The sequence below is a fragment of the Branchiostoma lanceolatum genome, chromosome 5, assembly GCF_035083965.1.
Source record: "Branchiostoma lanceolatum isolate klBraLanc5 chromosome 5, klBraLanc5.hap2, whole genome shotgun sequence".
Lineage (NCBI taxonomy): Eukaryota > Metazoa > Chordata > Leptocardii > Amphioxiformes > Branchiostomatidae > Branchiostoma > Branchiostoma lanceolatum.
The window spans coordinates 19,038,618-19,059,187 of record NC_089726.1 but is presented as its reverse complement, the minus strand read 5'-3'; the positions used below and the strand labels follow the sequence as shown (position 1 = coordinate 19,059,187).

The window sequence follows — 20,570 nt, the reverse complement described above, 5'->3', positions numbered from 1 at the left end:
GAGTGACCGTCCGTGTGTTTGTCCCCTGGAAGTGGGCACTAACTCTACAGTTCTCTCGGATGTTGTTTGCAAATTTCACACACAGGTTGGCTCTTCTACTGGCAAGTTTCTCTAGACCGCATATATTAAGTGCTGTGTTATAGTCTGTGTAGGCCCTCCCAAGAATAATGCGGCATGCCCGTTTCTGTACACGTTCAATGGCGGCCGTTTGATGACTTGTTAAGCTGTGATGCCAGACAGGGACACAGCACTCTAGTACTGGACGGATGAACCCACAGTATATTGTAACCAAGTCAGTCAGTGGGAGGCCAAACGTTTTTCACCTCCGAATCATGAACATGCGCTTGCTTGCCTTTTTTGTCATCTCGCACACTTGTGTTTCCCACTTGAGATTTGACTGTAGCCACAGTCCCAAAACTTTGACAATGTTTACAGCTTTGAGCTGTTTTCCATCAATGACTATCTGCAGAGGTGGGGGTGGGGTCTTCAGGAAACAGACAGTGAAAGTGAAACACTTCTTCGGATTGAGTTTAAGCTCTGTGTCTTTGGACCATTTGTCTAACGAGTTCACTTGTTCTTGAAGGTGCGACTGTTGCCGGACATGTCTGTTCTCTCCAAGGGACAGGTCGTCGACATACTTCCACCGGTCATCATGTGCTAGACAGGCGTCGTTAACCATGCATAGAAAGATAATCGGACCCAATTTTGTACCCTGTGGTACTCCGGTGGTGAGAGTTTGCCAGTCTGACAATGAATCTCCATATCTAACACGCTGTCGTCTTTCTGAGGGGAAATTAACAATCCAGGGTATAATGCAAGGTCGCGTTCCCATATTCAAGAGTTTGTTGACGGCTTGTTTGTGGTTAACCATATCGAACGCTTTAGTGAAATCTGTTAATACAATGGTTCCCACGTTCTTGCTTCTCTCTGCACCTTCAAACAAGAAGTGTAATAGGTTGACCAAACAGTGTGTAGTTGAGCTTCTCTTTATACCCCCGAATTGACGTTGGTCGATATTCTTCCAAATGTCCGACAGCACCCACTTGGCGACAAATCCCTCACAAATCTTCGCGAATATCGCTGTAAGAGATATAGGGCGTAGCTTGTCAATAACTGCTGGGAGTTCTTTGGGGATGGAGGCAACCACGGCTTCTTTCCACTGAGTGGGGACTACCCCTTCCTTCAGCGACGTGTTGAGGATATCCGTAAGGGGCTCGGCAAGTTCGCAAGCAAACATCCTAACCAGTCGGGGTGCAATACCATCCGGGCCTCCAGCTTTGCCGACTTTGACACGTCTCAGCTCCGCGTACATGTCCCAGGGCTGGATCTGTGGTGGCGGTGACGGTGCAGGCAGGTAAGCTGGCAGCTGGCTGGTACACACTGGAGGGGATTGTTGTGAGATACTTGCTAGGTGTTTGTTGATCGCGTCTGCAACAGCTTTGTGGTCGGTTGGATCGACGTCAGGTACGTGGATAACGCAGGGTGGCTTAACGATGTTGCACATGGTTTTGAGTTCCTTATACCAGGTGGCTGGGTTCTCTACCTTTAGTTGTTGCATCTTGTCTACGTAGTGTTTTTTCCTGTATAATGCACCACTTGTAAAGGAAAGGAGATTCCTTTCCTTTCCTTTACAAGTGGTGCATTATTCAGGGCGTGGATGTTAGTAATGATAACATCTAGCACAGCATTCCCTCTTGTTGGCCGGTCTACAACTTGCTGTAAGGAGTTACCTTGGCAAAGTCGGGTCGTATCGGTCCGGTTTAAGTCCCCAAGTATGACAATCCCAATACTAGGATGCTTAACCCGCAGAGCGTCGGTTGTGCTGATGAGATGATCGACGAGCAGGTCTTGGTGTGGTGAATCTGGTGGTATGTAGACGGCACAGACTGCGAGTGATGTTACATTGCGAGGGAGTCGGTGTGGGCGCAACCACACCCAGAGACATTCCAGTTCTTCCGGTACTTCAACTTCCTGGAGTTCTCGTGAAGGCATGTTGTTACGCACATATACAGCTACTCCTCCACCGCGTCGATCCGATCGGCTCTTCAAGAACGCTGTAAATCCGTCCATATAAGTTTGTTCTCTTGTGTGGTTGTTTGATATCCAGGTTTCACTGACAACCGCAACGTTGGCTCCACTGTCCGAAACTACTGTTTAAAATTCGTCCATCTTGTTAAGCAGGGAACGAGCATTGCAAAGGAAAAAGCTCGGAGGGCATCGGTCCTTGTTACGCGGTTGCATCACGTACGGGTCATGACTCCTTTGCTTAGCAATGACATCAATCAAAACACGGGATGGAGGTCTTTTCTTGTTGTTTAGATGGGCATCTGTAGAGTCAGGAACGTTGACCAGGATTTCAACTCCCGACAGCGGGCCCGCAGTAAATGCATTGCTTCCGTCAAATCCAGACTGGAATTCCCGAGCTGATTTACATGTAAAAGGACTAGCATGATCGAGTTCAGGCCGAGATGTTTCAACTTTTCAGATTCATATAGGGTACTAAACGATGTCTTCACTCAATTGAAGTATATGTACCTTTCTTGTATCAACAATAATTACTTTATAATCCGCCATATATAATGGTTAAACTAATTTAGAATGTTAGTTTCAATCTTACAGGTAATTACGGTCATGTCATTATTATATTACACATATGCATATTCATAGGTTTGTCTCTTCCGTGTTTAACTACCTAGTATGGCAGATAGTGCTTACGTCATATTCACGTGAGTGCAAACCCCCATTGCTCTATTCTGATATCTTTCCGACCCGCATAGGTATCATCTCGGAGTTCCTGTCCTGGAAAGTCTGGCTGCCGTTAAGCCGTCTGTCCTACGTTGCCTACCTTATGCATCCGTTGGTCCTGTATGCCTTTTATGGTCATTACAGGGGCCCAATATTCTACTCTGGATGCACATGGGTCAGTACAGATTTCCAGAATTTTTAGTAACTGCTTTTATCATTATTGTTTATTTCGAACTTTGAAAATAGGTACATAACAATTAATTTTCAATTGAGAATATGACAGTCACTTATACATGGATTATTAGATGTGAAGCTAAACTAGAAGTAGTAAACAAAGGAACGCAAACCAAACTAGCTATCTGCCACCAAAAAATTAAGACCATAGCGCGTCCAGGTCAAAAGATAGGAAAAATCAAGTTCTGCTGCAGTATCAAGGTCACATACCAGGGGGCCCAAAATTGACTTTGAATTTTAGCTTCACAACACCCGCCTACATACCAAATTTCATTGTAATCCATCAATAGGGTCTTGAGTTATGCTGCTTATAGTAGTCCGGAAACACACAGACACAGACACACACACAGACACACAGACACACCAAAAACTATATCTCCATTTTTCATGGAGATGATTAGGAATATGTAGAGGGTTATTTATGAAGTCAGCTATGGGTCTACCACATGAACATAGAAGAAAAGAGTCCCATAGAAAATTTTAACTTTTCATTTGCATCTTCTTTCACATTTTTGCCTTTGACAGTTTATACTCTTCGCCGGACTCTCCGTTTGGATTTTCACCGGAGCCTTTGTCTTTTCCGTCGGGGTCGAGATGCCGTTCACTGCGCTGGGGAAACACATTCTCCCGCGGCGTCACGGCCGGAAACACGAGGACGTAAAGGCAACTTAAATAACTTCATATAACTTTATTGCAAGCTTCATGCCCGAAGGCTAACTGCAGACAAACAATTACATGGATATACATGGAAACAATGTCAATGAATTAATGGGTTATGGTGATGAATATAAATACCAAAACCAAGCCTTTGTTATAAGAGGCCTTGTAGATTAAGAGGCCTTATAAATTTCAATCAAGGCACATTTTCAAACATGGATGATACTTTTGCAATTTTCTATGAAAAACAGCTTTAGCGTAATTGGTGCATTTTTGCCATCTTGCATTGACGATGTCACCCATATTGCTATATGTCAATAATTATAAGTACACATATTTAACCCTCATCCGACCGTATGGGGTCCGTTTGGACCCCAGGCGTGTTTTACTGTGTGCTATATCAACATTTTTCGTTGGAGAAAAAAATACTTCCATGAGTTTGTTCATGTACATGTCTTACAACTCCTGAGAAATTTTTACCGGAAGTTGTACTCTAAAGTGTGCGTGTTGTCCGCTGGGGTCCAAACGGACCCCAGATGATTTCGCATTGTTTATTACGTAATTAGGCCACAGCAAGTAATTTTTATGGATGACATCAGCGCGCTCATTAATTTTCGCCTGATTTCGAAATAAAAAACAAGAAATTTCATTGCCCTCCGACGGTGGTCAACATGCCAAAAATTGGCAAATATGTCGTAAACGTTGACAGTCTAAGGTGTTTCATTGCATATGAATACCCAGTGTAGTTCCTGCCCATGATGGTATGACAAGCTGTTTTCTGCGTTTGTTCTAGTTAATTGAGCTGTATACACATCTTCAAGAACAGTTTAACATTGACAGTCTAAGTTGTTTCATTGCATATGAATGCCCAGTGTAGTTCCTGCCCATGATGGTATAATAACAAGCTGTTTTCTGCATTTGTTCTGGCAAGGACATTATATAAATAATGCGGGGGGGGGGGGGTCTAGTTAATTGAGCTGTATACACAAGGTGTTTCATCGCATATGAATTCCCAATGTAGTTGCTTCAGATGACGGTACAACAAGCTCTTTTCTGCATTTGTTGTAGTTAGTCTATTGAGATGTATACACATCTACAATGACATGTTTACATTAAATCAAGGAGGTTTTACATTAGATATGAAACCTCATTGATTGAATACAGGAATAAAAGACCTGTTGGTAATGATATCATATTTCATCACCTCAATTCTTGTTTAACAAGACTTATGATCTCAAAATTTGAAAATATAGGAATCTTGTTTTTTTGGCCCGTCTTGTTTTTTTTTCGCCCTATCTCATTAATTTTGGAGTCTGCGGAGGATGTCATCCATAAAATTTACTTGCTGTGGCCTTAGAAAGAAATTCGTCATAACTCCCAAACAGTAAAATGTATCCTCACCAAATTAGCAAGGAGTGATGTTCACGTAAAGGTTTATAATTTCTATAAATTTTGTGACGTTATGACATAATATTACGTAATTATGACGTCATCGATGTGATTTTATAGGCTAAATAGGGAAGTCCCATAATATTGAAAGGTATTAAACAAAATAGAGTGTATTATTGATTTTAAGGTATGCCAAGGCATACAACGTCAATGGCGATTACGATGATGCCAAAATGACGTCATAGAATGACGTCATGAGTCGTTAGCCATCCTGGGATCCGCCATCTTGGATCGGCCATTTTGAAATTTTGAAATTACATTTTTTTCCATTTATGACCCCAAATCACAAAAGAAAGAGACTGGAAACGTTAATCTAAATGTTTCTGGTTAAGAAAATACCAGGTAGTGACGGATTTGAAGGCAAAAAGTCTGTTTATACCTAAAATAAACATCTTGTCCGCCATCTTGGATTTTGAGCGATTACGTAATCAAATTAGCATAAATTATGAATAATAAATTATGAAAGTTACATCTAAATACATATGATGTTATACAGGTTGGAAAACTATTGTGGTTGAGCAAGAGAACCTGAGAAATATCATTGTTTTTGTATAAAATGCCCGTCAGAAACCCGTTGCCATGGCAACAGGAAAAATGATAAACTTAAACTATTATCATGGAATTGTTGCCAACTAAATTTTAGGAAAAGTCACTAAGTTTGGTAATCTTAGCATACGTCATTTGGCAGTTATACGATGTCAAAGTTGGCGCGGGCACTTTTAGCCCCACCAGTCTAGATAAGGTTAAAGGAAAATGCGGGTTCTCCTCATTTTCTGCATAAATTATGACAATGAGCATTAATCATCAACACCAAAACTTGTCAAAATGTTCTCCATAGATTATTGTAACAGGATATTCACAATAACTACAATAAGATCCACCAGAAATATATTTAGGGGGCAAAGCAAAATGGGGTCCGTTTGGACCCCATACGGCCAGATTCGTCCCAAAAATGTGTCGGTCGGATGAGGGTTAACTAGTCAGGATAAGTTACTTTTGCAATTTCCGAGAAAGACCATCTTTAACTTAATTGGTACATTTCTGTCATCTTATATTGGCAATACACGTCATCCATATTGCTATCTGTCAATACACCAATACATGTAACAGAACTGAACAATAAAAATCCATGTAGACTTGCCATATTCCTGGAGTGGCTGTCAACACATGTAACTAATAAGGTTCACCATAAAACTGAGAAATAAAAACCACACCACCAATATTGATAACGACAACGCTTCTGTAACGAGACTTTGAACTTATGTCATTACACACAATGATATCTAAGAAGATTTTCACAAAGATACATGACTGGCAATAATGTCTGAATATTCACATTAAAAGTTGTGATGGTTATAAATTACAGTTGTTTCTTTTCAGTGTGTATCGTTGCTAGTTTAGACTACAATCTGAGCTTCATTAGATAGAAATTACTTCATCATAGAGGATATCAAGTTATGATAATTTTCCACTATGTATAATCATTGTTTCATTAATGTTAAATTGAGTAGGTCGTTTAGAACTAGTTTAGACACATTCTGAGGCTCACTACAAGAAAACCACTTAATCATAAATAATGTCTACTACTACTACTCCGCTATACATAATTATATCGTTTTGTTTTGTTTCTGTTAGGTGTTGATGTAAAACTATTTGGTTTCATTTTCTGAAGAAGAGAATCCCATCTTTTCCAGAAAGTATCGACGATTTTCGTCCTGACGATGTGTCCAGTAAGTATGGGCAGCAAGCACTATTGTACCGAGTACTACTAGACACAAACCTACCCATTTCAGTAAATTTGGTACCTTTGACAAGATGAAGAAATCCAGTAGGATTGAGAACGGTGTCACGAGTGTGCGCAGTGCAACAGCGATGGCTGCCTTCTCAAATTTAAGTACCGCTGTCATGAACAACAGGGCCACAGCTTCGGACAAGCCTAGCCCAGCTACGAACCCAGCTATCTCTGCCGACATTACCCATACGGGGGTCTCAAGTGTTAAAGTCAGTGTGAGTGCGGCTAAGGTTCCCAGTACTTGTATGTAGAACAACATAGTGAAGCCGGACACATCCCTTTGGATGGCACGTATCAAAACCATATCTGGTGCTCCCATGAAGCCAGCTGCCAGTGGCAGGAGAATCGACTCTACCATTACCAGTGTAGCTTTAACAGCCTGGTCCACCATCCCAATCGTAACTAGTACCATCCCCGTAACGCTGATTAAAATCCCACAACACGGTATGACACTGATTGTTTCCTTTAGAAACGCGAACCCAAAACAGGCCGTAAACAGCGGCATTGATCCTTGAATGATGCCGAACGCGATGCCGGGTGCAGCAAAGGTGAAGGATAAAAACACCAGGGAGGTCGCGATGTTGTTAATGAACGCCTCCAAGAGCAATAAACCGTTCTGTCGTCTGTTCTCGCCCTTTAGTTTTGGACGAAAGATTACAAGGCAAACTAGAACTACAAGTAGTTGGGTCAAATTAAGAAGGAACAGAAGTTGGAACCGCGGGATTCCACCCTCACTACTTAGGGCCATGAATTCCGCTGATATGCTGGAGAGAACCGTTGCTCCCAAGGCAAGCAATGGCCCTCTTGCGGCCGTAAGAGATGCTCTCTTGTCGTTTTTACTGGCATCTTCTTCAAGATCATCCTTCGCCGCCGTGAGAGATGCTTTCTTGTCGTCACTAGCATCATCTTTGAGATCATCCTTCATCGCCCTGAGAATTGCTTTCTTGTCGTCGCTGGCATCTTCTTTGAGATCATCCTTCGCCGCCGTGAGAAGTGCTTTCTTGTCGTCACTGGCATCTCCTTCGAAATCACCCTTCATCGCTGACAATGCCACTCTGCACAGCTACTACTGCAACAGTAAAAGATAGTAAAACATACATTTTCGAGAAAAAACCCCAGCATAGTTCATCTATCTCCAAGGAGCGCACCAAGCATTTGATATCCAAATCTGCTGTTAGCTGCACGAAATTTTACAGGAATTGAAATTGCCGAATGCACACACTATAACAACTCAGTTTGTGCAAGGAGTATCAGCGTTTTTGTAGACTACTTTCTCATAACTGTAATGAAACTAACCACACTTCTTAATAGTTAAAGACATAATATCTGTGTCAATTTTCGTTTCTCTTCATTAGTGGACAAGAAGTCTTCAAAAGTCTTTAATCAGCACATAAATTATTCGGCAATGAATGCAACTGGCTCTGATATCACACCTCATTCTATCTTAGCAGCTGTAAAAGAGGAACTATAAGGAGTTCAGAAATCGAATTTGGTATGTAAGTTGTAGAGACATGTATCATCATACAGGTGTAATCTTAGCTTCTTAAAATGATTGTAAACGGGTCGTGTTTGACTAATCTTTGGTTCTGACAAACTTCAAAGGGCGTAGTCAACTTAAAGTCAACTCAGTCGCTCATAAAAATGTTATATTTGTGCTAAATTTTCATTCATTTCATTCGAAAATGAACCTGCTATATATGAAAGAAAATGCATTTCTTTTTGTACTTCCCTCGTATGTGCTGCTTACAACTGCTGGCCTGAGAGGTTAGTGGGTTAACGACTGCGCGGTTTAGCGATTGCAAAGCTCACCCGACCAGTTCATACAGCCAGTATTTCGTTGCCAGTCTTCATTCATTGCATATGGCTGCAGCATCCACGGCTTGAAAATGACGTCTTTTTTTGTTGATGATTCGTATATGACGAGAAAAAGTTTCCATTGACTATTAGTAAGACATACAGTCTCATATTTCGGCAAGCAAAGACTTTCGATTCCGCGGTCAGGCTTCAGTGAATCGACGTCTTGAATAGTAGTCCAATGTCCAAAATTCAGGGCAGGTTTGGAAAAATCGGTGAAAATGGCTTAATGCCACAAGATTCACAAGATAAAGATGACACCTTCCAGCATTACACTTTTTGTCGATATTCTGCATCTTCAAGAAGATATGAGTCTTTTGAATCTGATTTTGAGGGTTTCATTATGTAAAAATGCGCTGAATTTAGTCCCTATCAACGAGGGCCATTTAGACAGGTGACCTAAATATTACATTTTGATTGTTTACACAGAAAATTGGCTTATTGAGGAATTCATGATAAAGTATGGAGTTTGTAAACTTTTGGTATCTCTTGTAGATATGTTTCCGGTTAACTAAGTTATATATTTTGGAAATGTGAATTTTTTTTTTCGGCTAACTGACCAATGTATCTGGTTCACCCACGCACCCTCACCAACCATTTTTCTTACCTCTTTCCCCGATGTAGTTGTTGAAACCAGGTCATGACTGTACATGTATTTCTGTTATGATTGACCTAATAGAAATGCTACGTTATACTCACAGTAGAAAGGACTTGAGATTAACCAGCTGTTCTTTGCAGGCGCACTCCAGTTTCACGACAACCCTGCCAAGTTTTCACAAACCATGAGAAATGGTCGCTTATTTAGGCGCATGCGCATCCATGCCCTCGGGCCTCTGAGGCTACTGCATACATTGTCTATCCGCCACGCCTGGGTGACGTATTGAAACGTCTTGAAGACAGGGTATGGAGTCTTATATGAGAGGCATCCAGGCGTAAACTGCGCTGTGCGTTATAGAAATATATCGGATTTCGAGACGTATGCTTTGGGTTGAGCAGTTGGCATGAAAGGTCGATACGCAGACAGGACTTTCTTACTTTTACTTTGGGTGTACTACTCCTATAACGAGATTTTGATCGAAGCTTTGAACATTGCAAACTATAAAATCTAACAAAATTCGTAACGTATTAAACATTACTGTCATTAGCCCCCTTTGTGGACTTCTCGGAGCGGCGGCGTTTATTTTGGGGGAGCACTGAAACGCGATTTTTTACACGGGCCAAGTTTCTGTAATGTCGGCTTAGGGAGTTATGTCTAGTCTCTACCAGACTAACTACGCCGGCTATAGGGAGAATATTTGACAGGGTTTCACTTACAGGCTCCTAAGATGGCAGATTGGACCCTTTCTCCGTAGCTGACTCCCTAAACATACTGTTCACTCTATTTGGCCAATTTCTACTATTTTCCCGGCTATGCGTGGGGTCTGGTAGAGGCTAAGTTATGTCGCCGAGGGAGGATCGCCACCCTCGGCGACATAACATAAAAATAACATATCAATCTATTAAAATTATCAGAAATGGACACCGTGGGACTTTTCATTAGGTAGCTACCAGTAACTGCTTTCAAGGAAGACGCCCCCCCCCCCACACCGACCCCCCCCCCCCCCACACACACACAGAGGAATGTACATAGAAACATTTGATATATCTATTGAAAAGACACTTGTTACCTTTTGAAATTTTTGTACCACTGCAATTAGCCTACGGACATGGATTCAGTGCAGACAAAAAAATGAAATTAACGATCTCAGATGCATGTCTCCTATCGTCTCAACAGCTTCTTTTAAAGTTGTATGTTAATTCAATGATGTTCCGTCTGCAGCTGTAGTTGTACTATGGCGGGTATCTTTTTTCTGTCATCTATGTAGTAATTACAACTGCCAGCCTGATAGATTTATAGGTTGATAATTACACGGGTCAGACTCACTGGAGCAAAACTCATCCCACCAGGTCAGACATGTTTCATGCCAGTCTGCATTCAATGCATATGGTTTCAAAAGTCTCCTTTTTTGCGTGAAAATTACTTGTTTGGGTTGTGCAAGTCGTATGCTTGGTACAAGACGAACAAAATTAATTCACTTCTGAAGTCAAATCAGTTTTTTTCTTTCTTCGTTCCTAGGGTGGAGTGAGATATGAGCTGAATTCAGAGCGGGCATCAGTGTCCTGAATATACGCTATGTTGATAAATCGTTTTTGTTGACGACTACTTTCGGAAATGAAACTAAGCATACTTCTTAATAGTTATAGTTAAACACATAATGTCTGTGTCAAGTTTCGTTTCTCTTAATAAGTGGACAAGAAGTCTACAAAAGTCTTTAATTAATCAGCAGATGACTTGTTTAGCTATGAATTCGACTGGCTCTGATATCACACCTCATTCTATCCTAGTAGCTGTAAGAGAGGAACTGTAAGGAGTTCAGAAATCAAATTGGTATGTAAGTTGTAGAGACATGTATCATCATACAGGTGTAATCTAAGCTTCTTAAAGTAATTGTAAACGGGTCGTGTCTGACTAATATTTGGTTCTGACAAACTTCCAAGGGTGTGGTCAACTTAAAGTCAACTCAGTCGCTCATAAAAATGTTACATTTGTGCCAAATTTCAATTCATTTCATTCGAAAATGAACCTGCTATGATAGAAAATGCATTTATTTTTGTACGCCCCATCGTATGTACGTATACTACTTACTTATTGCTATCTGTCAATGCACCAATACATGTAACTAGTAAGGTTCACAATCGTATGTAAAACTGAGAAGTAAAAACCACAAAACCAATATAGATAACGACAACGCCTCTGTAACGAGACTTTGAACCTATGTTATTACACACAACGATACCTAAGAAGATTTTCGCAATGAAACATGACAAAGTAATGCCTGACTATTCCAAATAAACGTTTATGAATTACAGTTGTTTCTTTTCAGTGTGTATCGTTGCTAGTTTAGACTACAGTCTGAGTTTCATTCGATGAAAATAAATTAATTCATCACAGATGGTATCAAGTAAGGATAATTTCTCCACTATGTATACATGTATTGTTTTGGTAATGTTAGGTGTTCATATAAATCTATATGGTTTTACTTTCAGAGAATCCCATCTTTGCCAAAAAGTATCGATGATTTTCGTCCTAACGATGTGTCCAGTAAGTATTAACAGCAAGCACTATTGTACCGAGTACTACCAGACACAAACCTACCCATTTGAGTACATTTGGTACCTGTGACAAGATGAAATAATCGAGTAGGATTGAGAACGGTGTCACGAGTTGATGAATCGCTTTTGTAGACTACTTTCCCATAAGTTAAATAAAACTTAGCACACTTCTTATAATAGTTAAACACATGATATCTGTGTCAAGTTTCGTTTCTCTTAATTAGTGGACAAGAAGTCTACAAAAGTCCTTAATCAGCATATGACTATGAATTTGACTGGCTCTGATATCACACCTCACTCTATCCTAGCAGCTGTAAAAGAGGAACTGTAAGGAGTTTAAAAACCAAATTTGGTATGTAAGTTGTAGAGACATGTATCATCATACAGGTGTAATATCTAAGCTTCTTAAAGTAATTGTAAACGGGTCGTGTCTGACTAATCTATATTTTTCGTTTTGACAAACTTCCAAGGGTGTGGTCAACTTAAAGTCAACTCATAAAAATGTTACATTTGTGCCAAATTTCAATTCATTTCATTCAAAAATGAACCTGCTATGAAAGAAAATGGATTTCTTTTTGTACCTCCCTCGTATGTGCTACTTTTATTTTACAACTGCTAGCCTGAGAAGTTTAGTGGGTTAACGATTGCACGGTTTAGCGATTGCAAAGCTCGCCCGACCAGTTCAGACAGCCAGTATTTCGATGCCAGTCTGCATTCATTGCATATGGCTGCAGCATCCACGGCTTGAAAATGACGTCTTTTTTTGTTGATGATTCGTATATGACGAGAAAAAGTTTCCATTGACTATTAGTAAGACACACAGTCTCATATTTCGGCAAGCAAAGACTTTCGATTCCGCGGTCAGGCTTCAGTGAATCGACGTCTTGAATAGGAGTCCAATGTCCAAAATTCAGGGCAGGTTTGGAAAAATCGGTGAAAATGGCTTAATGCCACAAGATTCACAAAATAAAGATTACACCTTCCAGCATTATACTTTTTGTCGAAATTATGCATCTTCAAGAAGATATGAGTCTTTTGAATCTGATTTTGAGGGTTTCATTATGTAAAAATGCGCTGAATTTAGTCCCTATCAACGAGGGCCATTTAGACAGGTGACCTAAATATTACATTTTGATTGTTTACACAGAAAATTGGCTTATTGAGGAATTCATGATAAAGTACAAAAGTATGGAGTTTATAAACTTTGGGTATCTCTTGTAGATATGTTTCCGGTGAACTAAGTTATATATTTTGGAAATGTGAATCTTTTTTTTCGGCTTACTGACCAATGTATCTGGTTCACCCACGCACCCTCACCAACCATTTTTCCTTACCTCTTTTCCGATGTAGTTGTTGAAACCAGGTCATGACTGTACATGTATTTTCTGTTATGATTGACCTAATAGAAATGCTACGTTATACTCACAGTAGAAAGGACTTGAGATTAACCAGCTGTTCTTTGCAGGCGTACTCCAGTTTCACGACAACCCTGCCAAGTTTTCACAAACCATGAGAAACGGTCGCTTATTTAGGCGCATGCGCATCCATGCCCTCGGGCCTCTGAGGCTACTGCATACATTGTCTATCCGCCGCGCCTGGGTGACGTATTGAAACGTCTTGAAGACAGGGTATGGAGTCTTATATCAGAGGCATCCAGGCGTAAACTGCGCTGTGCGTTATAGAAATATATCGGATTTCGAAACGTATGCTTTGGGTTGAGCAGTTGGCATGAAAGGTCGATACGCAGACAGGACTTTCTTACGTTTACTTTGGGTGTACTCCTCTTATAACGAGATTTTGATCGAAGATTTGAACATTACAAACAACAAAATGTAACAAGATTTCGTAACGTATTAAACATGACTATCATTAGACTCCTTCGTAGACTTCTTGGAGCGGCGGCGTTCATTTTTGGTTGGAGCACTGATACGCGATTTTTTACACGGGCCAAGTTTCTGTAATGTCGGCTTAGGGAGTTATGTCTAGTCTCTACCAGACTAACTACGCCGGCTATAGAGAGAATATTTGACAGGGTTTCACTTACAGGCTCCTAAGATGGCAGATTGGACCCTGTCTCCGTAGCTGACTCCCTAAACATACTGTTCACTCTATTTGGCCAATTTCTACTATTTTCCCGGCTATGCGCGGGGTCTGGTAGAGGCTAAGTTATGTCTCCGAGGGAGGATCGCCACCCTCGGCGACATAACATAAAAATAACATATCAATCTATCAAAATTATCAGAAATGGAAACCGTGGGACTTTTCATTAGGTAGCTACCAGTAACTGCTTTCAAGGAAGACGCCCCCCCCCCACACCGACCCCCACACACAGAGGAATGTACATATAAAACATTTGATCTATCTATAGAAAAGACACTTGTTACCTTTTGAAATTTTTGTACCACTGCAATTAGCCTACGGACATGGATTCAGTGCAGACAAAAAAATGAAATTAACGATCTCAGATGCATGTCTCCTATCGTCTCAACAGCTTCTTTTAAAGTTGTATGTTAATTCAATGATGTTCCGTCTGCAGCTGTAGTCGTACTATGGCGGGTATCTTTTTTCTGTCATCTATGTAGTAATTACAACTGCCAGCCTGATAGATTTATAGGTTGATAATTACACGGGTCAGACTCACTGAAGCAAAACTCATCCCACCAGGTCAGACATGTTTCATGCCAGTCTGCATTCAATGCATATGGTTTCAAAAGTCTCCTTTTTTTGCGTGAAAATTACTTGTTTGGGTTGTGCAAGTCGTATGCTTGGTACAAGACGAACAAAATTAATTCACTTCTGAAGTCAAATCAGTTTTTTCTTTCTTCGTTCCTAGGGTGGAGTGAGATATGAGCTGAATTCAGAGCGGGCATCAGTGTCCTGAATATACGCTATGTTGATAAATCGTTTTTGTTGACGACTACTTTCGGAAATGAAACTAAGCATACTTCTTAATGGTTAAACACATAATGTCTGTGTCAAGTTTCGTTTCTCTTACTTAGTGGACAAGAAGTCTACAAAGGTCTTTAATTAATCAACTGATGACTTGTTTAGCTATGAATTCGACTGGCTCTGATATCACACCTCATTCTATCCTAGTAGCTGTAAGAGAGGAACTGTAAGGTGTTCAGAAATCAAATTGGTATGTAAGTTGAAGAGACATGTATCATCATACAGGTGTAATTAAAGTTTCTTAAAGTAATTGTAAACGACTAATCTTTGGTTCTGACAAACTTCCAAGGGTGTGGTCAACTTAAAATCAACTCAGTCGCTCATAAAAATGTGACATTTGTGCCAAATTTCAATTCATTTCATTCGAAAATGCATTTATTTTTGTACGCCCCATCGTATGTACGTATACTACTTACTTATTGCTATCTGTCAATGCACCAATACATGTAACTAGTAAGGTTCACAATCGTATGTAAAACTGAGAAGTAAAAACCACAAAACCAATATAGATAACGACAACGCCTCTGTAACGAGACTTTGAAATTATGTTATTACACACAACGATACCTAAGAAGATTTTCGCAATGAAACATGAAAAAGTAATGCCTGACTATTCCAAATAAACCTTTATGAATTACAGTTGTTTCTTTTCAGTGTGTATCGGTGCTAGTTTAGACTACAGTCTGAGTTTCATTAGATGAAAATAAATTAATTCATCACAGATGGTATCAAGTAAGGATAATTTCTCCACTATGTATACATGTCTTGTTTTGGTAATGTTAGATGTTCATATAAATCTATATGGTTTTACTTTCAGAGAATCCCATCTTTGCCAAAAAGTATCGATGATTTTCGTCCTAACGATGTGTCCAGTAAGTATTAACAGCAAGCACTATTGTACCCAGTACTACCAGACACAAACCTACCCATTTGAGTACATTTGGTACCTGTGACAAGATGAAATAATCGAGTAGGATTGAGAACGGTGTCACGAGTTGATGAATCGCTTTTGTAGACTACTTTCCCATAAGTTAAATAAAACTAAGCACACTTCTTATAATAGTTAAACACATGATATCTGTGTCAAGCTTCGTTTCTTTTAATTAGTGGACAAGAAGTCTACAAAAGTCCTTAATCAGCATATGACTATGAATTTGACTGGCTCTGATATCACACCTCACTCTATCCTAGCAGCTGTAAAAGAGGAACTGTAAGGAGTTTAAAAACCAAATTTGGTATGTTAGTTGAGGAGACATGTATCATCATACAGGTGTAATTAAAGTTTCTTAAAGTAATTGTAAACGAATCATGTCTGACTAATCTTTGGTTCTGACAAACTTCCAAGGGAGTGGTCAACTTAAAGTTAACTTAGTCGCACATAAGAATGTGACATTTGTGCCAAATGTCAATTCATTTCATTCAGAAATGAACCTGCTATGATAGAAAATGCATTTATTTTTGTACGCCCCATCATATGTACTACTTACTTATTGCTATCTGCCAATACACCAATACATGTACGTAACTAGTAAGGTTCACAATCGTATGTAAAAATGAGAAGTAAAAACCACAACACCAATATTGATAACGACAAAGCCTCTGTAACGAGACTTTGAACCTATGTTATTACACACAATGATATCTAAGAAGATTTTCGCAATGAAACATGACTGGCAATAATGCCTAATTACCCTTGATAAACCTTGTGATTTTTATGAATTACAGTTGTTTTCTTTCAGTGTGTTTATCGTTGCTAGTTTAGAGTACAACCTGAGTTTCAATAGATGAAAATTACTCCATCATAGAAGGTATCAAGTAAGGATAATTTCTCCAGTATGTATAATTGTATTGTTTTATCAATGTTAGGTGTTCATATAAATCTATTTGGTTTCACTTTCTGAAGAAGAGAATCCCATCTTTTCCAGAAATACCCGGTGATTTTCGTCCTGACGATGTGTCCAGTAAGTATGGGCAGCAATCACTATTGTACCGAGTACTACAAGAGACAAACCTACCCATTTGAGTAGATTTGGTACCTCGTTCAAGATGAAGAAATCCAGTAGGATTGTGAACGGTGTCACGAGTGTGCGCAGTGCAACAGCGATGGCTGCCTTCTCATATTTAAGTACCGCTGTCAAGAACAGCAGGGCCACAGCTTCGGACAAGCCTAGCCCAGCTACGAACCCAGCTATCTCTGTCGACATTACCCATACGGGGGTCTCAAGCGTTAAAGTTAGTATAAGTGTGGCTACGGCTCCCAGTAATTGTATGTAGAACAACATAGTGAGGCCGGACACATCCTTTTGGATGGCACGTATCAAAACCATATCTGGTGCTCCCATGAAGCCAGCTGCCAGTGGCAGGAGAATCGACTCTACCATTACCTGTGTGGCTTTAACAGCCTGGTCCTGGTCCACCATCCCAATTGAAACTATCACTACCCCAGTAGCGCTGATTAAAATCCCACAACACGGTATAAGACCGATTGTTTCCTTCAGGAATATGAACCCAAAACAGGCCGTAAACAGCGGCATTGATCCCTGGATGATGCCGAACGCGATGCCGGGTGCAGCAAAGGTGAAGGACAAAAACACCAGGGAGGTCGCGATGTTGTTAACGAACGTTTCCAGGAGCAACAAACCGTTCTGTCGTCTGTTGTCCCCTATTAGTTTTGGACGAAAGATTACAAGGCAAACTAGAACTACAAGTAGTTGGGTCAGGTTAAGAAAGAACAGGAGTTGGAAACTCGGGATTCCACCCTTACTACTTAGGGCCATGAATTCCGCTGATAAGCAGGAGAGAACCGTTGCTCCCAATGCAAGCAGTGGTCCTCTTGCCGCCCTGAGAGATGCTCTCTTGTCGTCACTGGCATCTTCTTCGAGATCATCCTTCATCGATATCGCTGACAATGCCATTCTGTACAGCTACTGCAGTAACTGTAAAAGATAGTAAATCATACATTTTCGAGAAAAAAACAAAAGCCCATATTTATCTCCAAGAAGTGCAAGCATTTGATATCCAAAATTGCTGCTAGCTGCACGAAATTTTACAGGAATTGAGATTGCCAAGTGCACACACTTTAGCAACTCAGTTTGTGTAAGGAGCATCATCTCTCATCTCTCAGCTTGTAATATATGACCCGACATGACCCGACATGATCCGACATGACCCGACATGACCCGGCAAATTGCTTCCTAGTTTGCTTTAACGACTAAATCTGGCAAAACAAAGTCGCTAGTGAGATGTTGGAAGGTATCAGCTTTGAAAATATGTTTTCAGGATGACCGCGATTTAACGTTGAAAGAAAAGTAGTAGAAGCTTTTTTTTAACATTAAATCGCGGTCAGCTTTTATCATTTCCAAAGTACCAAAATTGTCAATCTGAAAACATCTTTTTAAAGCTGACACCCTCCAGTATATCACTGGCGACTTTGTTTTGCAATATCTAGTCGTTAAAGCAAACTATAGGAGACAATTTGTAGGGTCATGGCTGATTCGAATCTGAGTTTCAAAGAGGTCGATTGGTCGGGGTGGATACTGAACTCTCACGAATAGCTTCTTCAGGTCGGTTATTCCATAGTTTCTGTCATAAAACGGAGCTATACCCACCTGCCAATGTTTCCGTAGTCCCCGGAAAGGAAGCAGAAGGACTGCTGAAACATCAGTTGGTTTGTGCGCAACTCCCCCGCTTTACTCCCCCGTGTAACACCTGCAAGGGCTGCAGGAAGATCCGAAAGTTAGTTAGATACTGCACATGCGTAGTCAAAATTACAAATGGGCTTATTCCCGAGCTTTTCCAGCTAGAAGACACATTTCTATTATTAAAAATCACAAATCATTTAAACATTGGGACTTCTCTCTTGCCATTAACTACCTCTAAAGTACCCCCCCCCCAAGGAACGTACGTAGCTATAGCCATTGTAACTTTTGTTTACTGTTTGTACCACTGCAATTAGCCTACTTGTTTGAATTCAGCGCAAACAAAGAAATGAAAGTAAAGATTCAAGATGCATGTCTCCTATTGTCTCGTGATCTATTTCAGAGTTACCTCCCAATTCAATAATGTTCCGTCTGCAGCTGTAGTTGTACTATAGGAATTTTTTTTTCATTTATCTATGTAATACTTACAACTGCCAGCCTGATTGATTCATAGGTTAATAATTACACGGGTCAGACTCACTGAAGCAAACTCACCATTCCAGGTCGGACAGACACTGACATAAAAGTGGGCATTCAATGCATATGGTTGCAAATTTCTTCTTTTTTTTGCGTGAAAATTACTTTTTGGTGTTGTGCAAGTCTTATGCTTGGTACATGACGAACAAAATTCCGTCACACAAAAATTAAATTTACATAGTAGATACATATTGAGGCAAGCATTTTTACGGCCATGTGGCGTCGTGTGGCGCAATTGTAGAACACGTCAGCAGACTCACTGAGGCAAAACTCACCATACCAGGTCGGACAGACACTGTTTCATAAAAGTCCGCATTCAATGCACATGGTTGAAAATTTCTTCCTTTTTGCGTGAAAATGATTTTTTGGGGGTTGTGCGAGTCTTATGCTTGGTACATGACAAACAAAATTCAGTCACACAAGAATTAGATTTACATACTAGATACATATTGGGGAAAGCATTTTTACGGTCATTTTACGGTCAGGCTTCAATTAATCGACCCTTTGAATAGTAGTCCATTGGCCAAAATTCAAAGGGCAGTGACAATAAAATCGGTGAAAATGGCTTTAGAACATGCCAGAGGAATTACAGAATAATAGACTTTTTGTCTTTGTTTTTCTTAGAATTGTGTAAAAACGCATTGGATTTAGTCCCAAACAACGAGGTCCATTCATAGTCTCCAAGCAGACCTACGGGTTGGCAAAGACCGTATCCAACTGGCAGAAGGAGTTTTTATAGCCAACCCAAGTCTGTTTGGAGACTAGTCCATTCAGAGAACCGGCCCAAATTAATACTACATTTTGATTGTCTTCACACAACATTGATTGTTACACAATGGCTTATTATTATTCGTTGTGTTTACATAAAAATATGGAGTTTGGTATCTCTTGTAGGTATGTTTCCTGTTATATCTGTTGAAAATATAATGTCTTTTTTCCGGCTTACCGACAAATTCATCTGGTTCAACTAAGTCCCCTCACCAACTATTATTTTCCTTTCCTCCTTCCCTGGAGTTGAGACCAGCTTTACCTGTACATGTATTTCATTTCATAGTAGTAATTGACCTAATTGAAACATTACGTTATGCTCACAGTAGAAAGTGCCTGAGATTAACTGGCTGTTCCTTGCAGACGCACTCGGGTTTCACGAAAACTCTGCCGGGTTTTCACAAACCATGAGGAACGGTCGCTTATTTAGGCGCATGCGCACTTCAGACCTCCAGGCAAAAGGCTGTCAAATATATCATCTATCTTCCACACCCTGGTGACAAACTTTTTGAAGACTGCGCAGAAAGTCTTATATGAGATTGAGGTATTCAGACACAAACAGTCCTGTTTGCTTTAGGAATTTGTCGGCTTTTAGGCTGCATGATTTGCTTGTTTAGTCGTATATGATATCGTTACGAAATTGGCCATGTAAATGCTGCTTTAGAACTTAAGTTTACAAAAAGCTCATGTTAAATGCCAATAGCACGAGGAACATGATTCCCCAAAGCAGGAAAAACCAACCCCACCACCCCAGTAATATGCTTAGTACGTAGAAATATTCGATAGATGTATAT

The 20,570-nt window shown here is 40.2% G+C and overlaps 1 protein-coding gene across 1 annotated transcript; it reads right to left on the bottom strand.

Moving 5' to 3' along the window:
• Positions 1-6,129: 6,129 nt before the first annotated feature.
• Positions 6,130-7,916, bottom strand: LOC136435919 (solute carrier family 35 member G1-like). The gene is made up of 2 exons (XM_066429630.1): positions 6,891-7,916; positions 6,130-6,168 (listed from the first exon to the last, which is right to left on the bottom strand). The coding sequence occupies exons 1-2, from the start codon at positions 7,914-7,916 to the stop codon at positions 6,130-6,132; spliced, it is 1,065 nt and encodes a 354-aa protein (XP_066285727.1).
• Between the last annotated feature and the right edge of the window lie 12,654 nt (positions 7,917-20,570).

Bases quoted from the DNA above. Each gene is read 5' to 3' on its own strand.
- LOC136435919 (XM_066429630.1), bottom strand. From the start codon at position 7,916: ATGAAGGGTGATTTCGAAGGAGATGCCAGTGACGACAAGAAAGCACTT. The intron at 6,169-6,890 runs GTACCAAATTTA...GTGTATTGACAG, and splicing joins ATTTCTTCATCTTGTCAAAG to ATAGCAATATGGATGACGTG.